This window comes from Panthera uncia, chromosome B4 (assembly GCF_023721935.1).
Source record: "Panthera uncia isolate 11264 chromosome B4, Puncia_PCG_1.0, whole genome shotgun sequence".
NCBI lineage: Eukaryota > Metazoa > Chordata > Mammalia > Carnivora > Felidae > Panthera > Panthera uncia.
In genome coordinates, this window is record NC_064809.1 from 15,736,604 (window position 1) to 15,763,603 (window position 27,000).

Genomic DNA, 27,000 nt, shown 5'->3' on the forward strand with positions numbered 1-27,000 from the left:
CTTCTCTAAATGCACGGGCATGCTGTATGGTGTGACAAATAGAAGATGATGTGACAGGATATTAACGGAGAAAAATGTTCCCGGTGCAGAGGGAACGAGGAAACGGAGCTTTTTCAATCGGACAACTGACCCAAAACACCTCTCACAAAGTGCACACATCTTCTTACATTGAAAAAAAAGTAAAATGTGTGTTTCTTTGAGCTGTCATCACAGTCACCCTGTATGAATCATAAACAGCACACATTTAAGGGGTATGAGGATGAGGGGAATGGTGGCTCAGAAAAATGAACACGGTCTTGTATAATCAAAAGCACCCCCTACCAGAGATGATTCCCGCTTCTCTCCAAGAAATCTGTGCTACAAAACAAAATGCCTGGGACATAATAACGTTCAGTAAATGTTAACTAAATGGGGGGAAAAAAAGTGTAAGCTCTCATGAAATACTAACCAAAATCAAACCATAAGCATGCTTTTGGAGGAATATTTCAGAAACTGGCTGGAAGCTTCGTTGGTTAAACGAAGTCTGGTTGCTCAGTTCTATGATTTCTCAAAAAACATTGATGAGCTTATCCGTCTGTTTATCCACAGAATTTCTGTCCTTTCACAGAGCTAACTCATTAAATGACACTGTTTTGGTCACGTGATTGTCAGGTACTAAGAAAATATTAACATTTGTGATACAAGGTATGTAAATTAACAGCGTCGCTCTAGTTTTTCCAAGGAACTTTTCTAAGGAAAAGCAGCACACTGGCTGATGTTTTATAAAACTGAATCAATCTACTGATACAACACTGCAACCTTTTCTTATAAATCCTGCACAAGAAAAGCCAAGCAGTAACTTTCAAGAAAATTTAATCTAATCAAACCGGAGTGGATAATTCCATTTTTAATAAAATTGCTACCATGTGACAGATCTCTGTAACAAAGTAATCAGGTACAAAAATACCTGTTTTACAAGTCATCTGAAAGGTATCTCATTGGCATGAGTCTTCAAAAAAACGTGTGCATTTACGTAATAGCACTGTTCTCTGCCACTGAGTTTTCAGCAAACATGTGACTGATAACGTTCAGTCATTGTGGCTGCAAACTCACAGCCATGAAACCCAGGGACGTTTAAAGAAATCAAAGGGTATTACAGGATCCAGAAGAAACCGAAAACAAAATAATAATAAATGACACCATGAGTGTTTGTGGGGGTAAAAAGGACAGTCAAGTGAAAATCGAGCCCTGTTCCTTTGCGTACCTATTAGTTTTCCATAATTGATTACACAAATGAATACAGTTCTTTTAAGTAAGAAGACAATTCATGAAAGCTAATGCGGTAATTACCATGCAAGTTCCTAGGGAATCCAAGACTAATTATTGAAGCTCAGAGATCTTCTGCTGGGAACAAACCTGCTTACCAGAAGTTCCCAGAGCTTTGCAAAGGAGTTTTCGAGGGTCACCTAGAGGAAGTGGAGAAAGAAATGTAGGGAGCACTTCATATCATGTTTAATTTAAATTTGAGGACCTTGGTATGATTCTCAAATAATCTGAGTATCCTGCTGAAGCAGATGATTATCCATCCATCAGTTTCTAAAAATATGAGGGAGAGAATGCAAAGAGTAATAATTCCTCAAACTGAAACCCAGGTTCGATTTTCCGCAAATCTATTATATGTGTTATCAGCTCCTGCTTGGGGCAGGGGGTGGGGGAGCTGCGGTGGGTAATAGGAGACTCCACTGATTTTAAGAGCAGAAAGCAGGGGTGCCTGGGTGGCTCAGCCAGTTAAGCGTCCGACTTCAGCTCAGGTCAGGTCTCGTGGCTTTTTGAGTTCGAGGCTCGCATCAGGCTCTGTGCTGCCAGCCCCGAGCCTGGATCCTGCTTCAGATTCTGTGTCTCCCTCTCTCTCTCTGCTCCTCCCCTGCTCATGCTCTGTCTCTGTCTCTCAAAAATAAATAAATGTGCTGGAAGTTCTAGCATCAGCAATCAGACAACAAAAGGAAATCAAAGGCATCAAAATTGGCAAAGATGAAGTCAAGCTTTTACTTTTGGCAGATGACACGATACTATACACAAAAAACCCAATAGACTCCACCAAAAGTCTGCTAGAACTGATACATGAATTCAGCAAAGTTGCAGGATACAAAATCAATGTACAGAAATCAGGTGCATTCTTATACACTGATAATGAAGCAACAGAAAGACAAATAAGGAAACTGATCCCATTCACAATTGCACCAAGAAGCATAAAATACCTAGGAATAAACCTAACCAAAGATGTAAAAGATCTTTATGCTGAAAACTATAGAAAGCTTATCAAGGAAATTGAAAAAGACACAAAGAAATGGGAAAACATTCCGTGTTCATGAATTGGAAGAATAAATAGTTAAAATGTCAATACTACCCAAAGCAGTCTACACATTCAATGCAATCCCAATCAAAATTGCACCAGCATTCTTCTCAAAGCTAGAACAAGCAACCCTAAAATTTGTATGGAACCACAAAAGACCCCGAATAGCCAAAGTAATATTGAAAAATAAACCAAAGCAGGAGGCATCACAGTCCCAGACTTTAGCCTCTACTACAAAGCTGTCATCATCAAGACAGCATGGTATTGGCACAAAAACAGACACATAGACCAATGGAATAGAATAGAAACCCCAGAACTAGACCCACAAACGTATGGCCAACTAACCTTTGACAAAGCAGGAAAGAATATCCAATGGAAAAAAGACAGTCTCTTTAACAAACGTTGCTGGGAAAACTGGACAGCAACATGCAGAAGGATGAAACTAGACCACTTTCTTACACCATTCACAAAAATAAACTCAGAATGGATGAAGGACCTGAATGTGAGACAGGAAACCATCAAAACCCTACAGGAGAAAGCAGGAAGAAACCTCTCTGACCTCAGCCACAGCAATTTCTTACTTGACACATCTCCAAAGGCAAGGGAATTAAAAGCAAAAATGAACTATTGAGACCTCATGAAAATAAAAAGCTTCTGCACCGCAAAGGAAGCAGTCAACAAAACTAAAAGGCAACCGACGGAATGGGAAAAGATATTCGCAAATGACATATCGGACAAAGGGCTAGTATCCAAAATCTATAAAGAACTCACCAAACTCCACACCCGAAAAAAAAATAATCCAGGGAAGAAATGGGCAGAAAACATGAATAGACACTTCTCTAAAGAAGACATCCGGATGGCCAACAGACACATGAAAAGATGCTCAATGTCACTCCTCATCAGGGAAATACAAATCAAAACCACACTGAGATACCACCTCATCCTGGTCAGATTGGCTAAAATGAACAAATCAGAAGACTATAGATGCTGGCAAGGATGTGGAGAAACGGGAACCCTCTTGTGCTGTTGGTGGGAATGCAAACTGGTGCAGCCACTCTGGAAAACAGTGTGGGGGTTCCTCAAAAATTAAAAATAGACCTACCCTATGACCCAGCAATAGCGCTGCTAGGAATTTACCCAAGGGATAAAGGAGTGCTGATGCATAGGGGCGCTTGTACCCCAATGTTTATAGCAGCACTTTCAACAATAGCCAAATTATGGAAAGAGCCTAAATGTCCATCAACTGATGAATGGATAAAGAAATTGTGGTTTATATACACAATGGAATACTACTTGGCAATGAGAAGGAATGAAATATGGCCTTTTGTAGCCACGTGGATGGAACTGGAGAGTGTTATGCTAAGTGAAATAAGTCAGGAAGAGAAAGACAGATACCATATGTTTTCACTCTTATGTGGATCCTGAGAAACTTAACAGAAGATCATGGGGGAAATGAAGGAAAAAAAAATTAGAGAGGGAGGGAGGCAAACCATAAGAGACTCTTAAAAACTGAGAATAAACTGAGAGTTGATGGGGAGTGGGAGGGGGCAAAGTGGGTGATGGGCACTGAGGAGGGCACCTGTTGGGATGAGCGCTGGGTGTTGTATGAAAACCAATTTGACAATAAATTTCATATTAAAAAATAACAAGTAAATAAATGTTAAAACAATTTTAAAAATTTAAAAGCAGAAGGCAGACAGCTCAACATTCTTAACTTTGTACAGCTCTATGTAAATTAAATGAGATGGCAAGAGAAAAACAGAAGGTAGGACACCTTTGACTCTTGCTTATTAAATCCCTCTTTAGGGTCAACTGGGATCTCACAGAAATGCCATTCATAACTGAAATGGAGGATGTCCAGAGGACAGGGAGGGATAAATCTGCAGTTGGGCCGTGGGGGAACTTATGGTAATCACACTTACAGGGAAGACGAAACAAGCAATAAAACCCCCAAGTCTGAAATGAGTCTGAAGAGTCTCTTGTAGGCAGCACATAGGTGGGTCTTTTTCTGTCTGTTCCGTCACCCTATGCCTCTTGATTGGGGCATTTACATTCAAGGTAATTATTGATAGGTATGTGTTTATTGCCATTCTGTTACTTGTTTTATGGTTAGCTTTCTTTAGTGATAGACTTGTACTCCTTTCTCTTTATTTTTTGCATATTTGTTACTCATTTTTGATTTGGGCTTACCATTTGGCTCGTGTGTAACATGTTCTGTACATAGCAGTCTGGATTAAGGTGACGGTCACTTATGTTTGAACCCACCCTTTACTCCTCTCTCCTCACATTTTAAGTATTGGGTGTTCATATTTACATCCTTTTATCATCCCTTGACTGATTTTTACGGATACAGTTGTTCTTACTGTTTTCATGCCTCCTACTTCCCTCTTTCCTTCCCACTCAAAGAGTCCCCTTTAATATTTCTTGTAGGGCTCGTTAATGGTCATGAATTCCTTTAACTTTTATTTGTCTAGGAAACTCTTTACCTCTCCTTCTGTTCTGAATGACAGCATTGCTGGATGGAATATTCTTGGCAGCAGATTTTTTCCTGTCGGCACTTCGAATACATCCTGCCACTCCCTACCAGAGAGGGCCACGTTTCTTACACGAGCCAGCTTTACACTACGCTGACCTTTCTTCTTCAGAAGAGTCCAATTTCGCTTAACATTTACACGAAAGAGATGTCTTCTGCATCTGGCTGTCTCAGCGTCTGCTCAAACACAGCCTGCTCACTAGGGCCTTGTCTTCTCAAAAGCGATCTCCCTCTGAAATCTTTCTGCTTTGCACTAGCATGGCTATTATCCCAATCAAACGGTCTCGACATTTCACATTTGTCTTCAATTCTCTTTTGCTTCCTCGATTTGAAACCCAGGGATCAATAAGCAAGCGAGTCCTGCCAATTTTTCTGTCATGTCTACTGCACCCATTTACTGGGTTCCCTCTTTGCGATGGGCACTGGGGACACAAAAGCTAAATAAGGCACGCCACGCTGCCAAAGAGACTGCTGTCGAGCGCCCCTTCCTTGATAGTTTTATAACGACCACTGATGTTCTAGATGTGCATCATCCTACAGCCAGCCCCTGACAATGGTATGGCTTTCTTCCTTCAGTCTATTCGCTCGCTCCTGAGACTCCAATTCACATGACATTTTTCTGAGCAGATTCTTTCCTTAAAATAATAAATTCATCGTGTGATACCCTTGCTAAGAATACCTCCACGGGGTTCTGGGGTGTCTACAGGAAGTGTGTGGGCTCTACTCAGATCATCAGAGCTGTGTGTGTTTACCTGCAGGCTTCCCTTTATCCCAAGTACCCTTTAGTTTTGATTTCTTTTAATGTGTATTTATTTTTGAAGGTGGGGAGGGGCAGAGAGAGGGGGGGACAGAGGATCCGAAGCACTGACAGCAGCAAGCTCACTGCGGGGCTTGAACTCACAAACTGTGAGACCATGACCTGAGCTGAAGTCGGATGTTTAACCCACTGAGCCACCCAGGCGTCCCTCCCAAGTACCCCCCCTTTAGTACAATTCTCTGCTCCAGTGAAGCTGGTCCTGAAACTGACTGATGTTTACTCCTGGTCTCAGGACCCCTCCCCTTTCTATTGGTCCTCCAAGTCACGGCTCAAGTCCTGTCTCTTTCTGCAAATGTTTCAACATTTAGATGCTGATCATAAGTATTCCTAGTTTTATTTTCTATCTTTCCGAACTGACCACAATTTCTTGTGTTTTTCTTGTGTACTTTCATGTGTCCATTCATCTGAAATGTGTTTATTGAGGTCCTATTTTGTGCCCTGCACTGAACCAGGCTGAGGGGTCTACTGAGCTTTAAATAGCAAACCCTAAACAGATATTGGTTGATTAGCAAATGCATCCCTCCTGCTGGTAAGTGGCATATTTATTTAAGGAAATAACACTTAGGCTTGCCTGGGTGGCTCAGTCAGTTAAGCGTCAACTCTTCAATTTGGCTCAGGTTATGATCTCATGGTTTGTGAGTTTGAGCCCCATGTCGAGCTCCGTGCTGGCTGTGCGGAGCCTGTTTGAGATTCTCTATTTTTTTCTCTTTGCCCCTCCCTGGCTCATTCTCTCTCTCTCTTTCTCTTCCTTTCCCAAAAATAAAATAAACCTTAAAAAAAAAGAAAAAGAAAAGGAAAATAACTCTTAAAAACCATCTTATTTTTAGACCACGTGGCCAGAGAAGTCCCATGATTTCCCAACAGCCCCTTCGTGTCAACAGTTGGGAGTTTCAACAATCAGGCTGGAGGTGAATTTAGAATATATTCATTTGCTCATATTCATCATAATTGAATGCACCTTTTAGAATCCCTTTTAAAATTACGCTATCACCTTTCTAAGGGTCACATTTCACTTTTTTTCAATTTGGTGTAAAATGCTCACATAAAGCAAATGGACAATCGTCCATCGTTAATAAAAGGAGGTGTTTCTGCACTACCAGTTTTACAAATAAGCCCGAAACTCCCCAGATTTGGCCAGCTGTATTAGCAAAACTTTCGGAAAGTGGGCAGCTTATTATTACTTAATTGCACAGACTTCTGTTGAGGGTGTGCATAATTTAGTTTATAAATATGCCCATAAAAAGAACATTACAATATGATAAATATTCAAGCAGATAAATAAATGTCACTGTGACTCTTCTCTCCCATGACAACAAAGAGTAAGTGTTATAGTCCCAGCTGTTTACGTAAATTGGTCCTGGAGGGATAGACGGGCTGTGGGGAGTCATCACGGTTACTGATGTGCTTTTTATACTAAGACGGTACTAAGGGGGAAATGGTCATTCTGTCTGCATTTCCTCTATTTCCACAGCTTCTATTGGCATCATTTGCAGCAGCGACTCTCAAGCGGCCTTGGATTGGAAGACTCTTGATTTTTAGCATTAAAAAAAAAAAAAAAAAAGAAAAAGAAAGAAAAAAGGAAAAAAAAGAAAAAAAACCTTTGAAGAGAATTACTTTTTTACTTGGGCTAGATGTGTGAAAATTTGCACAGATTATTTAAGGCCCAGAATGAGGCTACCTTCTTCTAGAGAGGACTTGCTTTGGTTTCTATCAGACATCTGGGCTTAGGGTAGATCCAAATCCAATCGAGGGCGGAAATGATTCACGTCTGGGCTTCGCTCCTTTAGAGGACTGGTCTTTTCTAGGGATTGTCGGAAGCTCGGCCCAGCTTCTCTGCCGGTCAGCCATGCTCTCGCTTTTGCATTCAGCAAGTTTCTTGTGAGGAAAAGTGGCCTCAAACACAGGGCTCACCTCCCTTGGCTTCCTTCTTCTTCTGGATTTTAGTTCTGACAATTCTCCCTGCCTTGGTAGCTCACCAGTGCCCTCAAACAGCGCGCTTTGTTCAGTATACTTTGTTTTCCTTGTATTATCTGCGGGAGGTTCAAGCGAAGGCAACGTCACAGCTGGAAGGAGAAGTTCCTCTCCCCCCTGCTTTGTGACCGGTGTCACTTCTCATCAGTCTCGCCAGCTGAACATTTTGGACTAATCTTTAATACCTCAATACCTCAATATCTCCCTCTTCCTTTTTTGTCTCTTCTGCGCAGGTAGAAAAGTCTCTCTAAACCAGACTCTTCTGCCACTCGTCGACCCTGTGATCGTTTAAGTTACAACTGTCCAGGTTAACTTTCTATCTGGTCTCCTGGTCACGGGAGTCTCTCAAGTGTAATCTTGAGTAGGACTGTGTCCTAGTCCGTTTCAGCTGCCATAGCAGACCAGTATCCACTGGATGTGTTATAAACAACAGAAGTGTATTTTCAGAGTTCTGCAGGCTGGGAAATCCAAGGTCAAGGTGCCAGCAGATTGAGAGCCCACTTTCTGGTTCTTAGATGGCCATCTTCTTGCCGTGTCCACACATAGTGGAAGGGGCGTAAGGGCAGGCTGAGACCTCTTATAAGGCCATTAGTCCCATTCATGAGGGCTCAACCCTCAGAACCTAATCATATCCCAAAGGCTCTACTTCCAAATACCATCACGTGGGGAATTAGCCTTTCAGTTTATGACTTTTGAGGGGACATGTCCATTCTATATCAGACTATGTAGCATAAAATATCCTGGAAACTAAATACAGAAGAATCCCTTTATCTAGCCCCTCGCCCTGAAATGTCAGTTAGGAAAGATGCTTAATGGTATCCTACAGGAAGTCAATGACATCCAGGAGTCTACCCAACAGAGGGAAAATATTCACTCACTCTGAGCTCTAACACAATCAGGAAGTTACTCTTTCATGCAGTGGAGCTGGCCATAACCCCTCTCAGACTGGCAGCAGAATAAAAGGCAGTTGGTCCAATGACCTGGGCATAAAGTGACTGAAGGTGGGACAGGCTGAACCACAGGGCTGTGTAAGTAAAGAGAGCTGCCTTCCCACAGAAAGCAAGCCAAGGAGCAGAAACTTCTTAAGAGAATCTCCGGGGAAGGGCACCTGGGTGGCTTAGTCAGTTAAGTGTCTGACTTGGGCTCAGGTCATGATCTCATGGTTCGTGGGTTTGAGCCCCGCATTGGGCTCGGTGCTGACAGCTCGGAGCCTGGGTCCTGCTTCATATTCTGTGTCTCCCTCCCTCTCTGCCTGCCCTTCTCCTGCTCACACACACACACACACACTCTCTCCCTCTCTCAAAAATAAATAAAAATAAAAACAAACAAACAAACAAACAAAACAAAAACCCAACTTTTAAATAAAAGAGAATCTCCAGGGAAAATAATCTCTTTAAGAAGGTCTTCAAAAGACTCAAGGCTTCAAGTCTGAAAATATGAACCAGTGAAGATAAAAACATATTTCTGGATTGTAACATGACAAAATAACTTGGCACCAAAGAAAACCTGTGTTGCATGCACAGCAAAGAATGAGAATGCGGGCAAAGAAGGGCAGAGCAAGGAGGACCAGGCCAGCCCAGAGACAACTGGCCAGGGTGGGCCGTATGACTGGGAGTAAAGGGTCCCACGTAAGGATCATGCGCCCCCGGCAGCACAGTGGTTTGACCCCATTTATTTCTGTGTTAAGTGGCTCCAAGTTATCCAAGGGCAGGAAAGGTCTATAATCACCCACTGATAACCTGGTCTTGTCAGTTTGAGTTCCTCTCTCGGTTATTAGCTGGAGCAACTCACACTCCTGAATGTTGCTCGTGTTAAAAAGCTAACAAGGATGGGGCGCCTGGGAGGCTCAGTCAGTTGGGTGTCTGACTTCGGCTCAGGTCATAATCTCACAGTTCATGAGTTCAAACCCCGCTTCAGGCTCTATGTTGACAGCTCGGAGCGTGGAGCCTGCTTCGGATTCTGTGTGTGTCTCTCTCTCTGACCCACCCCTGCTTGCTCTCTGTCTCTCAAAACTGAATAAATATTAAATTAAAAAAAAAAAAAAGCTAACAAGGAAACTGGAGGGGAAAACACAGAAAGGAGTGTAGTTTTTGCTCTGAAGCGATGGCACCTTGGAAGACATTTTCCCTCTACGTTTTCTTTTTTCTTTTTTTTTTTAACGTTTATTTATTTTTGAGACAGGGAGAGACAGAGCATGAACGGGGAGGGTCAGAGAGAGAGGGAGACACAGAAACCGAAACAGGCTCCAGGCTCTGAGCTGTCAGCACTGAGCCCGACGTGGGGCTTGAACTCATGGACCGTGAGATCATGACCTGAGCCGAAGTCGGACGCTTAACCGACTGAGACACCCAGGCACCCCCCCCCCCCTACGTTTTCCAAACATTCACTAATGCTATCCTGTTATATATGTGGTTATATGAATCAGATACACAAAATAAATAAATACCAATGCAAATGCTCTAAAAAAGAAGCCATGTCTTCTAAAATATCATAAAGAGTCCAAAAAAATTTTCTTTCTGAATTCAGGATTTTTGTAATTAATTAATTCCAATAAAAGAATTAAAATTTCTAAATAGGGAGACGGGGGCAGAGTGCCACGTGCCTCGGGGCGGGGTGGGGGGCCTTAGAATTAAATCAATCTGGTGGTCAGCTGGCCCTTTCTACTCTTCTTTCTAACAACACGTTATTTCCCTCACAAAGCGAATATACAAGACATTTTTCAATCTCATAATACTGATGAAGAAACGTCTTACCTAAAATTCTCGTATTCTTCTTCTTGTCGTCTCCATGGGCAGCTCTGTATATTTCTGATAATCGGAAGATAGTCACTCTCTAAACACCTAAAAGTCAAATTGGTGAAATTAGAAAACAGAGATCTCACATATTGCTAAACGAATGTATTAAGTGTCCCAAAGGACATTATTATAATCTACTCACTTTAGCTCTCTAAATATTTTCTGAAATAAGGTAATGTAGAAATAACTAAATATCATACCCATTTCCAAAAACCTAGGAACACAAATTTGGAAAGAATTATTATGTTGATGTAGGAATGTGTAATTTGCATGTAAGTCTAGAATTACAAATAAACCATGACTGCACCCCAACTCACGCTCATATTTTATAGCCATTTCATTTTGCTGTAACTCACTGACAAATATATCTTATAGATGTTTCCCATAAATACATGGTTTATCCTTTTTTTATACTCTAAGTTGACCGATATACCTTGGGATATATAGACAAAATTTCCTTAAAATAATTATCTTAAATTTTAACTTTGAATAGTAAAAAAACAGATGAAACTAAGTTAAGAGAGATGTATATTAGCATAAAATATCTATAGGCTCAGAGGTACAGTTTTGCAGGATTCCAGTCCCCAGTAAATCTCCCTCTATCCAAAATTCCATTATTAAGTATTAATTCCTTTAATCCTAGAATAGCCTATTTAGTCTTTAAGGGTTATCATTTAAAATGCAAGTACCCCTTTGAGTGAAAAAAAAAAACCCTTAAAGTTCTTTCAATGAATATCTTAGTCATTATTTCCCTGCTACTTGAGATCAAGGCTCTGCAGTAAGGAGATAGAGTGTGTGTGATAGGTGGGTGGAGAATGGACAGGGCTGTGGAAAATCCTATCAGAAATCACTCCCCCATCCCCATCCAGCAAAATGCAGACCCCCTAAAGCTGAACTCTGAAAGAGGTATTTGTTACAGGTGGGGAAGGTCATCAACCTTCTGACAACTCTTCTCCCCTTGAAAGTTACCTATCTTATGGGTATCTCTCTCTTCAAAATAAATCAAAAATAGGGGCACCTGGGTGGCTCAGTCAGTTGAGCATCCAGCTTCGGCTCAGGTCATGGCCTCGCAGTCTGTGAGTTCGAGCCCCGCATCGGGCTCTGTGCTGACAGCTCAGAGCCTGGAGCCTGCTTAGGATTCTGTGTCCCCCTCTCTCTCTGCCCCACCCCCACTCATGCTCTGTCTCTCTCTGTCTCAGAAATAAACATTAAGAAACATTTTTAAAAAATCAAAAATATTTTCCCTTGGCTGCCATTGGCCCAGCTAAGAAAATCTGAAAATCTTGAAAAACTGTTATATACTAAAGGAGAAGCAAAGCAAAAAGCTACCACTGGAGAAGTTAAAAATAGTTTTACTTGCATACAGGTTTCCAACTGTAACAGATTTTTTTTTGATGTTTTTTATTCATTTTTGAGACAGGGAGAGACAGATAATGAGCAGGGGAGGGGCAGAGAGAGAGATAGGAGATACTGTCACATCGCTCAGGTAAAAAAGATACAAATCACCACCATGAGACCAATGGCAGAGGCTGCAGGACTGACAGTCCTACAGACATAAAAGCAGAGTAACAACTTTATGCCAAAAAATTTGACAACTTAGATACAATGGACATATTTGTTGAAAGACACAAACTACAAAGGCTCTCTCAAGAAGAAAGAGAGGTCAGAATCAGAGGGATTTCCTGTTCTCTGAACAGGAAAATGTTCACAGAGAGGCAACGTTGCCAGCTTTGAAGGTGGAGTTAAAATATAGAAGAGATCTGGTTCAAGACGGTGACGTAGAAAGATCCTGAACTCACCTCCTCCCACAGACGCAGAGTCTACAGCTATATATACAACCGTTTCCTCTCATAAAAACAAAACAAAACCAAAAAAACCCTAAAAAACTAAACGCTAGCTGAGCAACAGCTACACATTGAGCCGAGGAGAGGGAAACCACATCAAGGTAGGTAGGAAAGGCTGGGACACAGCATTACCACGAACCCCACCACCGCCAGTGCAGTGACCCACAGCCAGGAGGGAACTCAAAACCCAGAGCTTCTCCCTGAGGAGTGAAGGGTTTGAATCCCACAGCGTGCATTTCAATTTTCAAGACATACAGTTGAAAGATGAGCCCCCAAACATCTCACTTGGAAATACAGTGAGTGAGGCTCACGTCCCAAGACCCACAAAATTGAAGCAGTCTGAGAACCTTCTAATAAGTGCTTGTGTCCTTGGACTCCGTCTGCCACCGCCCCAGGACCCAGCACCACGGCAGCTGACTGCCCTGGACTTGAAGTGAAGGAGTCTCACCTGTTCTATGAAAGCACTGGGCTATGGGGGCAGGCATCTACTTTAACACTCATACCTAGGAGCCTCAAGGACCATTCTCCAGGGATGGAGACTGACGGATGCCACCTTCATGCTCCCCTTGCTGTCTCTAGAACAGCAGAATATCCCAGGAGCTTCCACACATCCGGTGCCCTGATTTCTGCAGCTGCCACCTTCACTGCCTGCCTCGAAAGGCCACGGGAACTTGCAATCCTGGTTCCACGGGACTGCAATAATCAGTGTCAGCCAGAAAGGAGCCCATACCCTTCCTCGTCTGGCACTCTGATTTTGGGGATTGCTGTTAGGGGATATGACCTGGCTCTGGTGGCCAGTGGGGCCACTCATGGATCCCACAGGACTGTAACCAACAGAGAAAGAATTCCTAAACACTGACCATCCTCAGGACACAGCAAGAGGCAACAGGCCCGGGAATTTGGTCTTTAGTGAAGGAGGCCTACTGACTAATCATCACGACTATGCCCTGAGAGGCAGGCTTCCAACTGAGCATACACCTGGGGGCTAACTATAATCCTTTCCAGAGTCCTTGAGGGCAGGTGCTGTCCTCACACTCATCCTTTGCTGTGCTCCAGAGTGCCAACGTCTTCTGGAGAGGGGCATTCCACGTCTGGCACCCTGGCTATTTTGTCTGACGCTCCAGCATTTGTGGCTGCCACCCAGGTGACACTTTGTGGTCACCTGGATCTGGTGAATGGAGGGGCTTGCCTTTCTGGGTCCCGTGGGACTGTAGCAGTCAGCGTGATAGTTCTTGGGAGGCTACCGTTCTTCTTTCTGTGAAGGAGGCTTCTCTGCTCATCCTGGAGCTATGGTCTGAGGGGCAGGCTTCAGGTTTGGCACACACTGATGGCCTACAGAGTTGCTTTCAAAGAATGCAGACTGTGGATGTCATCTTGGCCGTCTCTCTCTGTCTTGCTCTAGCTTGCCAGTTATCACCCAGAGAAGAGGTTTACATTCATCGGGGCTTTGATTTTTGCTATTGCCATCACCTCCAGATTACCTGATTCTGGTGGATGCAGGGCTTGGGCTTACAGTCCCATAGGACTGTATATACTGGCATACTTTAAAAAGCTGATGTCTGAGGGTCTGGCTTCCAGTGCGAACCTGGTGCTGAGATCTTCCCCTCTGGGGCACTGGCAAGTACTAGGACACACTTAACTACTGGAAGCACTCAAAAATATAATAGTCTGCTTGGACAAGCACAAAGGTTTCAGATATAACCAAGAGCTGAGGCAGGGTTGAGTCACAAAGCTCATATCCTGCACAAGGCCACTTCTTTAAGATTAGGTGAGGTTATTTTTTTTTCATCTGCTACTATAGAAATCAACACAGAGTTAAGTAAAACTAAGAAAGAGAGGAATGTGTTCCACACGAAAAAACAACAAAGCATCAGGAAAAACCCTCAATAAAATGGAGGTAAGTAATTTACCTGACAAGGAGTTGAAAGTAATGGTCATAAAGATGTCCACAGAACTGGGGAGATAAATGGATAAACATAGCAAGAACTTCAAAAAATAGAGAAAATACAAGAAAGTACTAAACAGAAGTCACAGAGCTGTAGATAATAACTGAACTGAAAAATATACTAGAAAGGTTCCACAACAGACTAGATGAAGCAGAAGAAAGGATCATTCAACTCAAAGACAAGGCAGTGGAACTCACCCAATCAGAGTAGCAAAAAGAATAAAGAATAAAAAGAAAGTGAAGATAGTTTAAGGGACCTAGGAAAACATCAAATGGTCTACCATTCATATCATTCAGCTCCCAGAAGGAGAGGAGAGAAAGGGGCAGAAATATTATTTGAAAAGATAACGGCTGAAAACTTCCCTAACCTGGGGAATGAAACAGACTTACAGATCCAAGATTCCTGGAGAGTTCCAAATAAGAGGAACTCATAGAACCCCAAATCAAGACATATTATAATTACAATGTCAAAGTTATAGACAAGGAGAGAATATTAAAATCCAGACAAGAACAACGTTTTGTTGGGAAAACAAACTTTTTATGTGGGAACCCACATAAGACTGTAAGATTTTTCAGCAGGAACTTTATAGGCCAGAATGAAGTGGCATGACGCATTCAAAGTGCTGAAAGAAAAAGAACTTTCAACCAAGAATGCTCTACCCAGAAAAATTATCATTCAGACTTGAAAAAGAGAGAGTTCTAAAGAAAAGCAAAAGCTAAAGGAGTTCATCACCATTAAACCAGCCTTAAAAGAAATGTTAAAAGGACCAAGCATTGAAAAAAAGGAGAATGAACTAGTAACAAAAACAAATAAAGAAGAATATATCATACACTGAGAAGGTCAATACATAGTAAAGGTAGTCGATTAATCACTTATTAAGCTAACATGAAGGCTAAAAGACAGAAGTAAAAATCACTATGAATACAATAATTAAAGGATATACAATAGAAAAGGATATAAAATGTGACATCAAAAAACAGAAAACATGGAGCAGGAGAGTAACAATATTAAGCTTTACAATGTGATCAAACTTAAGCTGTTATCAACTTAAAATAGACTATTATAGATATAAGTTTTGATATGTAAGCCTCATGGTAACCATAAAGCAAAAACCTACAGTAAATACACAAAATATAAACAAAAAGGAATCTAAGCATACCACCAAAGAAAGTCATCAAACCACAAGGGCAGACAGCAAGAGAAGAAAGAAGAACCAGAGAGAAACTTTAAAAACAGGCAGAAAACAATGAACAAAATGGCAGTAAGTACATACGTTCAAATAAATACTTTAAATGTAAATGGACTAAATTCTCCAATTAAAAGACATGGAGGGGCTGAATGGACAAAAAACAAGACCTACCTATATCCTGCCTACAAGAGACTCACTTTAGATGTAAGGAATCACACAGTCTGAAAGTGAAAGGAATGAAAAAGATATTCCATGCAAATGTAAACCAAAAGAAGCCTGGTATAGCTATGCTTATATCAGACAAGGTGGACTTTAAAACCAAGACTGTAATAAGAGCCAGAGAAGAGCATCACATAATGATAAAGGGGTGAATCCAAAAGAAGACAAAACATTTCTAAATATTTACGTAGCCAACACAGAAGCACCTAAACATATAAAGCAAGTATTAACACACCTAAAGGGAGAAATAAACAGCAAACAGTAAGAGTATGGGACTTTAATAACATTCTTAGATCAATGAATAGATCAATCAGATAGAAAATCATTAAGGAAACATCAGCATTGAATAATACATTAGACCAGATGGTCCTAACAGATACCTACAGAACATTCCATCCAAAAGCAGAAGAATATACATTCTGCTCAGGTACATATAGAACATTTTCCAAAATTTATAATGTTAGGACAAAAACAAGTCTTAATAAGTTTAAGAGAAATGATCATATCAAGCATCTCTTCCAACCACAATGGTATAAAACTTGATATTAATTGCATGAAGAGAACTGGAAAATTCACAAATATGTGAAGATTAAACAATATGCTACTGAACAGCCAAATGGGTCAGAGAAGAAATTAAAATTGATATAAAAAAGATCTTGATACAAATGAAAATGGAAATGTAATATACAAAAACTTATGGGACAAAGCAAAAGCAATTCTAAGAGAGAAGTTCATAGCAATAACGCCTACATTAAGAAGAAAGAAAAGTCTCAACAACCTAACTTTATACCTCAAGAAACTAGAAAAAGAAGGAAAAAACTAGGCATAAAGTCAATAGAAGAAAGGAAAAAACAAAGATCAGAGCAAAAATAAATAAAATAGAGATTAAAAATAAAAAAGGACGATAGAATAATCAATGAAACTAAGAGTTGGTTCTTTGGAAAGATAACAAAATTGACACATTCAGCTAGAATTACCAAGAAAAAAGAGACTCAAATAAATAAAATCAGAAATTAAAGAGAGGCAGAGACACCTGGGTGGCTCAGTCAGTTAAATGTCCAATTCTTGATTTCAGCTCACGTCATGATCTCATGGTTCGTGAGACTGGGCCCCATAACGAGCTGCAGGCTGACAGCACACAGCCTGCATGGGATTCTCTCCCTCCCTCTCTGCCCCTGCCCTGCTTGTGTACATGCTCTCTCTCTCAAAATAAATAGGGGCGCCTGGGTGGCTCAGTCGGTTAAGCGTCTGACTTCGGCTCAGGTCATGATCTCACGGTCTGTGAGTTTGAGCCCCGCGTCAGGCTCTGTGCTGACTGCTCAGAGCCTGGAGCCTGTTTCAGCTTCTGTGTCTCCCTCTCTCTGACCCTCCCCCATTCATGCTCTGTCTCTGTCTCAAAAATAAATGAACGTTAAAAAAAATTAAAATAAATAAATAAATAAATAAACTTAAAAAAAAAAAAAAGAAATGAAAGATGTGACAATTGATACCAGAGACCAATTGGATCATAAGACATTATTACTAACTATTACACACCAAAAAGTTGGAAAACCTTAAAAAAGTGCTTAAGTTCCTAGAAACATAAAACCTACCAAGACTAAATCATGAAGAAACAGAAAAAATGATTAGACCAATTAAGAGTAAGGAGAATGAATGAGTAAATCAAAAACTTCCCCACAAACAAAGTCCTAGACCATGGCTTCTTTGATGAATTCCACCAAACATTCAAAAAAAAAAAAAAAATCTTCTCAAACTCTTCCAAAAAGCAGACAAGTATTGCACTCTGCCAAACTCATTTAACAAGGCCAGCATTAACCTGATACCAAAACCAGGTAAGAACATAACAAAAAGAAAAGAAAAACAAAATTACAGCCAGATATCCCTGATGAACAGATAGATGTAATACTCCTCAACAGAAACATATTAGCAAACTAAATTCAACAATATATTGAAAGGATCACACACCAATACCAAGTGGGATTTATTCCAGGAATGCAAGCAATGGTTTTCTTTAGGTAAGAGAAAGAAATAAAAGACTTTCAATTAGAAAGAAAGAAGTAAAACTGTCACTATTTGTAGATGACAAATTATATATAGCAAATCTTAAAAACTCCATCGACAAACTTAGAATTTATAAGCAAATTGAGTCAAGTTGCAGGATACAAAATTAATATGCAAAATTCTGTTGTGTGTTTTACGCACTAACAATGAACTATCAGAAAGAGAAATTAGGAAAACAATCTCACTTACAATTCCATTGAAAAGAATAAACTACTTAGAAATATATTTATCCAAGGAAGTAAAAGACCTGTATGTTGAAAACTATAAAATATCAATGAAAGAAATTAAGACACAAGTAAATGGAAAGGTATTCCACACTCATGAATTGGAAAAATGTTGTTAAAATATCCATGCTACCCAACACAATCTACAGATACAATGCAATTCCCATCACAATTTTTCACAGAAATACAACAAGGAATCCTACAATTGGTATAGAACCATAGAATACCCCGAATATCCAAAGCTATCTTAAGAAAGAAGAAAACGCTCCCTCATTTTGAACTGTATTACAAAGCTATCGCAACTAAAACAGGATGGTAAATAGATGGGTGGAACAGAATAGAGAGCCCAGAAATAAATCTACACATAGATGGTCAATTAATTTACGACAAAGCAGCCAAGAATATATCATGGGGAAAGAGGGTAGCATCTTCAACAATGTTGGATCAGACAAGCACATATGAAATTGAACCACTACCTTACATCGCTCACAAAAACTTACTCGGAATGGATTAAAGATTTGAATGTAAGGCACAAAACCATAAAACTTCTAGAAGAAAACACAGACCATAAGCTACCTGACATGAGTTTTGACAATAATTTTTTCAATCTGATACCAAAAGCAAAACTAAGTAAGTGGGACTATATCAAACTCAAAAACTGCACATAGCAAAGGAAAGCATCAATAAAACAAAAAGGCAGTCCACTGAATGGGAGAAAATGTTTGCAAATCATATATCTGATAAAGAGCTAATATTTAAAATATATAAAGAACTCATACAACTCAATACTAAAAAAAAAAATCTTATTTAATAATGGGCAGAGGATCTGAATAAACATTTTCCAAGAAGATATACAAATGGTCAACTGGCACATGAAAAGATGCTCTATGTCATTAATCATTAAGGAAATGTAAATAAAAGCCAAAATGAGATGCCATCTCATACCTATTAGAATGGTTATTATAAGAAAAAAAGTTAGAAATAACAAGTGTTGGTGAGGATGTAGACAAAAGAAAACCCTTGTGCACTGTGGGTAAAAATGTAATTTTGTGCAGCCACTCTAAAAAATAGTATTGAGGTTCCTCAAACAATTAAAATAGGACTACTATACGATGCAGCAATTCTACTTTTGGGTATTTATCCAATGAAAATGTAAACAAGAAACTCAAATAGATATATGTATCTCCATGTTCACTGCAGCATTATTTGTAATAGCCCAAATAGGGAAATAACCTAAGTGTACATCAATAGATGAATGGGTAAAGAAAGTATAGTATATACACATTATTTAGCCATTAAAAAAATATATGTAATCTTCAGTACCTGGATGACCTGTCAGTGAAGCATCCAACTCTTGATATCACCTCAGGTCATGATCTCATGGTTCATGACACTGAGCCCTAGGTCGGGTCTGTCCTGACAGCATGGAGACTGCTTGGGATTCTTTCCCTCTCTCTCCTTTCCTCCCCTGCTCACACACTCTGTCTCTCAAAAATAAATAAGTAAACTTAAAATATAGATAGATAGATGATAGATAGATAGATAAAAATCTTGCATTTGCAACAACATGGACGGACCTTAAGGGCATTAGGCTAAGTGAAACAAGTCAGAGAAAGGGAAACACAGTACTATTTCTCTTATCTGTGAAGTCTAAAAAATAAAAATTAAAAATACCAAGCTCACAGGGATAGAACAGATTAGTGCTTGCCAGAGGCAGACGGTAGGGGTTAAGGTAGGAAAAATGGGTAAACTGGTTTGTTTCGTTTTTGTTTTTCAGTTTAAATAAATTGAATTTAAAAATATAAGAGGTTATATATAAGTTTATTACTTGATCATTTTATCAATACAATACTAAGGGATTAAGACACTAGAGCAAGAAAAATTTGATGAGTGTAAAAAAAAAAGAAAAAAAGACATGAATAGTCCTACAGCTATTAATAAAATTAAAATTATAATTAAAATCCATCCCAGCTGAATGTGTCCTTAAAAAACCCCTCCAGGCCCAGATAGCTTCACTGGAGAACTTTATCAAACATTTCAGGAATATTAATACCAATTCTACATAAATGCTTCTATAAAATTGAAGCAGAGGGACACTTCCCAACTCATTGTATAAAGTTACCCTGATAAAGAAAACAGAAAAAGACACTAAAAGAAAAAAAATGTACAGACCAACATATTTCATAAATGCAGATGCAAAAATCCTCAACAAAACACATTGGCAAATTGAATCTAACAATATGTATACTATGGCCAATGGGGTGTATCTCAGGAATGGAATGTTGAAAATCAATTAATGCAACTCACCATACCAATAGAATAAAAAGGAAAAGAACAAATAATAATTTATGTACATTTAAAAAAAGCATTTCACCTAAGTTAACATTCAGCCATAATAAAAACTCTCAGCAAACTATAAAAAAGGGATTTTACAAAACTTCATAAGAAGTATCTACCAAAAAAAAAAAAAAAAAAAAAAAAAAAACACCTGTCAGCTATAAGCCTACATACTGGTGACAGACTGAATGCTTTCTCCCTAAGATCAGCATCAAAGCAAGGATGTCCATTCTCACTATCTCTATTCCATCTTGTACTGAAGGTCTAACCATTGCAATAAGACAAGAAAAAAAAAAGCCATTTAGATTAAAAAGAAATAAAACTATCTTTATTCAGAGATAAATCTGAGGAATCTACAAAAAACATTAGCAAACTTGCCAGACACAAGATCAATAATTATATTTATAATTTATAATATTATAGACCAAAATTATATTTCTGTACACTAGCAATAAAAAATTGGAATTAAAATTTAAAACAATTCCATTTACAATAACATCAAAAATATAAAATACTCAGGAATAAGTCTGACCAAAGATGTGCAAGACCTTTATATTTAAAAGAACAAAATAGGGGAACCTGAGTGGCTCAGTCAGTTAAGCATCTGACTTCGGCTCATGTCATGATCTTGCGGTTTATGAGTTTGAGCCCCACATCCAGCTTTGTGCTGACAGCTCAGAGCCAGGAGCCTGCTTCAGATTCTGTATCTCCCTCTCTCTCTGCCCCTCCCCTGCTCCTGCTCTGTCTCTCACTCTCTCTCAAGAATAAACATTTAAAAAATTTTTTTAATAAAAGAACAAAATAGAGCTGAGAAAAATTAAAGAAGACCTAAATAAATGGAGTAATATCCCGTGTCCACAGGTCAGAAGAGTCAAGATAATTAGAATGGTGGCCATGTATATGTATATGTATATGTATATGTATATATGTATATATATGTGGATACATATGTATAGATAATAGACACGTGTATATATATATACATATACATATATATACATATACATATTTGGTGCAACTGTAACCAAAATTTGAGAAATAATTTCTGTAGAAATTGAAAATTCATGTGGAAATTTAAAGACCTGGACTAGCCAAAAGAATATGAAAACATGGGCGCCTGGGTGGCTCAGTTGGTTGAGCGTCTGACTTTGGCTCAGGTCATGATCTCATGGTTTGTGAGTTCGAGCCCCACATCGGGCTCTGTGCTGATGACTCAGAGCCTGGAGCCTGCTTCTGATTCTGTGTCTCCCCCTCTCTCTCTGACCCTCCCCTGCTCATGCTCAGTTTCTCTCTCTCAATAATGAATAAACGTTAAAAAAATTTTTTAAAAAAAGAATATGAAAACAAATTTGGAAGAGTTATACTACCTGATTTCAAGACTGACTACAGTGTTATAATAAGTGGCACAGTGTCTTATATATATCAAGATAGATAAATAAATTGATGGAAGAATAGGAAATCCAAGAATAAAGCTTTTAAACAAGGTGATTCAATGGAAAAAGAATAATCTTGTTAACAAATGCTGCTGGAAAAATTAGATACCTATCTATTAAAAAACAATCCTCCCCATTCTTATTTTATTCCACACCCAAATATTAACCTAAAATAACTTGGATCATTTATCTAAGTATAAGAACGAAAACTATAAAACTTCTAGAAGAAAACTAAGAAAAACCTTAATGACTCTGTTTTACACATACTATGCACAAAATGTACATACCAGAAAAGAAATCTATAAAGTACTCTTAATCAAAATTAAAAGGTTATTTCTCAGTAACCACTGTAGGTCAAAGACACGACACAGACTGAGAAAAAAATACGTGCACAACACATACCTGATGAATAACTTACATCCAGCATATATAAAGAATTTTTACAACTCAATGATAACACAAACAACCCAATTAAAAATTGGGAAAAGATGTGAAGGGACCTTTCACCAAAGATGGTAAGACAGGTGGCAAACCAATGCATCAGAAGATGTTCGACAACATTAGTTAGTAGCGAAATACAATTTAAAATCATCATGAGATGCCACTACACACCTAATACAGTGGCTAAAATTGAGGGGCGCCTGGGTGGCTCAGTCAGTTAAATGTCTGATGTCGGCTCAGGTCATGAGCTCATGGTTCGTGAGTTTGAGCCCCGCATCGAGCTCTGAGCTGACAGCTCAGAGCCTGGAGCCTGTTCAGATTCTGTTTCTCTCTCTCTCTCTGCCCCGTCCCTGCTCACTCATGCTCTCTCTCTCTCTCTCTCTCTCTCTCTCTCTCTCTCTCTCTCAAAAATAAACATTAATTTTTTAAATAAAAATAAATGAATATTTAAAAAATGGCTAAAACTGAAGACTATGTTTGTCAACTGGAACTCTCACACACCACTGGTGGGAAGGTAAAATATGCAACTACTTTGGAAAGCTATTTGATAGTTTCTTCAAAAAGTAAACACCTACCTGCCATGCAACCCAGATATTCTACTCCTAGGTTCGTAGGTATTTACCCAAAAGAAATGAAAACTTGTATTCACACAAAGATTTGTGCACTAATATTCATAGTTTTATTTGTAACAGCCACAAACTAAAAATAACCTAAATGTCCATTATGATGTGAATGGATAAACAAATCGTGGCATACACATCAAATGGGGTAGAGTTGCTTTTATGTAGTGAAATAAAGAAAGGAATTATTGGGGGTGCCTGGGTGGCTCAGTCAGTTAAGTGTCTGACTTTGGCTTAGGTCATGATCTCGTGGTCAGTGTGTTTGAGTCCTGCATCAGGCTCTGTGATGACAGCTCAGAGCCTGGAGCCTGCTTTGGATTCTGTGTCTCTGTCTCTCTCTACCCCTTCCCTGCTCAAGCTCTCTCTCTCTTTCAAAAATAAACATAAAAAAAAACTAAAGAAATGAATTACTGATACCTGCCAGAACAATGATCAATCTTAAAATAATTATGCTGTATGAACAAAGCCAGACAAAAAGAGTACACAATGTAGATTACATTTCAGAAAATGAAAATTAGCCTACAGTAACACAAAGCATACCAGAGGCTGCTTGGAAAAGAAGGCTAGCATATGGGGCTGGACAATGGTCAGGATAAATCAATTTCATGAGACACCTTTCGTGGGAGGTGTAGATGTTCATCATCTTGATTGTATTCATGCTGCCTACATACGCCAATATTCTGTACATTGTACACTTAAGTCATACTTTGCTGCACACCATTTACACCTCAATAAACTTTCAAAATCTTCATTATTGGGCTAAAACACTGTATTTTCCATGAGATATAACTCAGATAATAAGCAATGTACATCAGCCATTGTTAAGGATCAAATATCTAAAATTCAAAATCTAGTTACTATGAATTTACAGTGTATCTAAATGGTTTTCCCTTTAAAAGAATTCCCTGGAGAGCTAGTAAATTGCTACTTCCTACCTCCCAGAGTACTTGAAACCAATACTCCAACAATAGCCTTTTTTACATTGAATTTTATTGTGTTTACATGTTGGTTTCCCCTTCTAGACTGTCTCTTTCTCCCCACCCCCGCCCAGGATCTCAAGGACTGAGCACTTTGAGCCCAACACAATCCCAAGGACAGGCTGGTTGTCCTTGTTAATCCGGAAAATGCATGTTTAAACCTAAGCATGAAATGTGACAAGGTCATAAACTCCTCTGAGTAAGTTCAAAGGAACGTTTTCCTTATTCCATGGATTATGGCTTCTACTTAATATTTTTTTTCCAGTGCTGACTTTCAGTTACTTTTCCTGTTCACAACGCACCCTATGTTAAAAGGAAGCCCTCCTTCACTGTGGTGCCTGAGAAGCTTGGATTTGAGCTCACTAGATATTCATTCAGTCGTTTCAGCCAATCCATTAACCCAAATAATCCTTCCTGCCTTCCAGTTTCTCAGCATGAAAGAGAAGGGGTATGCATGTGTGTGTCCTGTTAAATGTTTACCCCCCACCTTTTTAAAAAATGAGTAACTGTCTCCATCAGTTGGGATCTCAGCCTGCTCAATAGTGATCAATGTAGAATTTGTTGAAGATTTCACATAGGAAATGGAGGAAAGGGGTTATGTTGCTGGATAAGTAGAGATCCAACCTTGGCAACATTTAAAAGCAAAAAGCACAACAAATCGCTATCTCATTTTGGGCAACTCTTAGAATCGAGAGTAACTTCTTTTCTCAACCTTCCTTCATGGCACAGGATGGGTGTGGGGATCCCCACATCCCTTCCTCCATACTTTGTCATTAGTGCTCCAGAGCTGATTCAGACAAGCTTGTGAGAGCTACCTGTTAAATTGTTGGGAATGCTGTGAGCAAATTGTTAAACCATCAGTAGCTTAAAATTGGCCAGTGTGGGTGTATTTACACCATGGGCATTGCCAAATGTGACCAATCAGGGCTCCCTCCCCCAGCAGGTTGCTCAACGTGAACGAGCGCATGGCTGCTCCTATAATTCAACCCAACTGGGAGACCTGTTGGCTTAGCTCAAAACTTTGCCCTCCCCACAACATCCCAGTTTGAGCTTTATGGAGGCCCACCGAGAAGGCCAGGAGAGACTGCTGCCATATCTGACTCTTCTGATAGCTCTTCTTCAAATCTGACAAGACTGATCCACAGCAGTCCTAAGCCTCAGGGAAATGAAACTATCATATTGGATCCAAAGAGCAACTGCTATCTTGGAAATTAAAGGTGACTTTATGTCCATCAGGATTTTGAACAAATGCTCAAGGGGGAAAAAAAGTATATTATATTTTTACTTTGACTTCCTTGAAAAGCAGAGTTTGTATCAGTTTGAAATCATTCTTGCCTATCAAGCTTAAGCTAGAACATTAAAATTAGCATCCATTGCCAAGTAGAATAAAGGTGCATTGGGCCACGTGGGTGGCTCAGTCGGTTAAGCATCCGACTTTGGCTCAGGTCATGATCTCACGGTGGGTGAGTTCAAGCTCTGAGTCAGGCTCTGTGTTGACAGCTCAGGGCCTGGAGCCTGTTATGATTCTGTGTGTCTCTCTCTGCCCCTACCCTGTTCAGGTTCTCACTCTCTCTCTCTCTCTCAAAATAATAAACATCAAAAAATATTTTAAAAAAACAGAAAAAGAATAAAGGTATATTATATAATATGCATAGTCTTTAAAACATTTTGTTTTCGTGACATATATCCCCCAATAAATTGTAGCTGGCTCCAATTTAACTGAATATTGAAAGATGTCAATCATAATGTATTTTACTAGTATGTTAGCTGTGTAGAAAGGCTTCTGACTGTACAGTCACTGATATTTAAAACTAAGTTAAGGGACAGCTGGGTGGCTCTGTCGGTTAACCTTCTGACTCCTGATTGCAGCTCAGGTCATGGTCTCATGGTCTGTTAGTTCAAGCCCCACATCGGGCTCTGGGCTGGTAGTGTGGAGACTTCTTGGGATTCTCTCTCCCTCTCTCTCTGCCCTTCCCCTCCTTACACTCTCTCTCTCTCTCAAAAATAAAATAAATAGACATTATTAAAAACAAAAACAAAAACAACTAAGTCAACACACAGCAGATCTACCAGGAGGAAATATTCCTGACCATTTTACATAGGATAGTACTCAAGCTACTTACTGCCTAAGGTTGCTACGTTCAGAGAATCCTTTTCATGTCCACTCTAGAAATGAAGCATCATCCGCTAATACTACAAAGGGAAGACTAAAGAATAAGGAATATCAAAGAATGCTTTTTTCCCTACATGCTTGCCTGTCCTCCTGAAAAATAAATCACCATCCAGCTTTTTTAGAAAATTAAAATTACCATTGTGATTTGTAAAGTGCGAGCATGGCTGGAGTGGAAAATCACTGAGGAAGGTAAATTACACATATGCTATAAGGGTGGGCTCATCCGTGGGAGAAACGTGTCCCTGTAAACGTTTCCTGTCAAGTAAAATGCTCTCAATTGCATCCAAATTTCTGCAAATTTACATTTATAGTTGGTTTTCAGTTACAAAGTATAGCCCCCATCCCACCACCCTGAAAGACAGCTGTCTCTGTACTACCCCATTTTTATGGATGACAAAACTAAAAGTTCTGAGAAGATGAACAGCTTGCGAATATTGTGCCATAAGTGGCAGAGCTAAGAATTAAACTCGTGACTTCTGATTCACAGTCTGGCTCTCTTTCCAATGTATCACGCTGCATCTCATCTATTTTCATAATGAAACTGAAATTAATCCCATCAGAAACATTTTCTGGTCCCAAGATGTACAATAAATCATACTAAATATTATGCAGCAAGTTATTTTCAAAAGAATAAATAACGTCTATTTAAATCATTATCAATAATACTCAAAATGAAATACAAATTATAAATAACATTTGAAATGACACTAAGTGAACATATTAAAGTTTAAAAGATTCTTCTAGAAACTTCTCTTTGGAGATGAAGACCCACATGCTATGACCAGTTTTACCTCAATGAAGATGTAGATAGGGTTTTTTAAAAGCCCTCTATAACTCTGGTTAATTAATTTCATCATTAAATACTTACTGGTACTTATTAGAAGTTATCTTGAAGACATTCATCTATTAGTTCCATTTCAGCTGCTGAGATACTGATTAGTTTCCTACAACATCACTTCATGGTGAAAGCCAACCTTTCCGTCTAATGAACTGCGTGGAGAAATCCCAATAATATCAAGTCTGTAGGTTTCTAAGTGGCATGCCATGTAGATCACTTTTTTGTAGCTAGTTTCTACCAAACCCTGGAA

The 27,000-nt window shown here is 39.3% G+C and overlaps 2 protein-coding genes across 2 annotated transcripts in view; one reads left to right on the forward strand and one right to left on the reverse strand.

The window, feature by feature from the left end:
- VIM (vimentin) overlaps positions 1-27,000 on the forward strand; it is a 482,853-nt gene that overhangs the window by 95,902 nt on the left and 359,951 nt on the right. The gene's annotated exons all lie outside the window — the stretch shown is intronic.
- Positions 1-27,000, reverse strand: part of ST8SIA6 (ST8 alpha-N-acetyl-neuraminide alpha-2,8-sialyltransferase 6) — a 146,561-nt gene that overhangs the window by 33,238 nt on the left and 86,323 nt on the right. Inside the window, exon 4 of the mRNA XM_049626903.1 lies at positions 10,407-10,493. Within this exon, the coding sequence (XP_049482860.1) occupies positions 10,407-10,493 (87 nt within the window). The remainder of the gene's footprint in view (positions 1-10,406; positions 10,494-27,000) is intronic.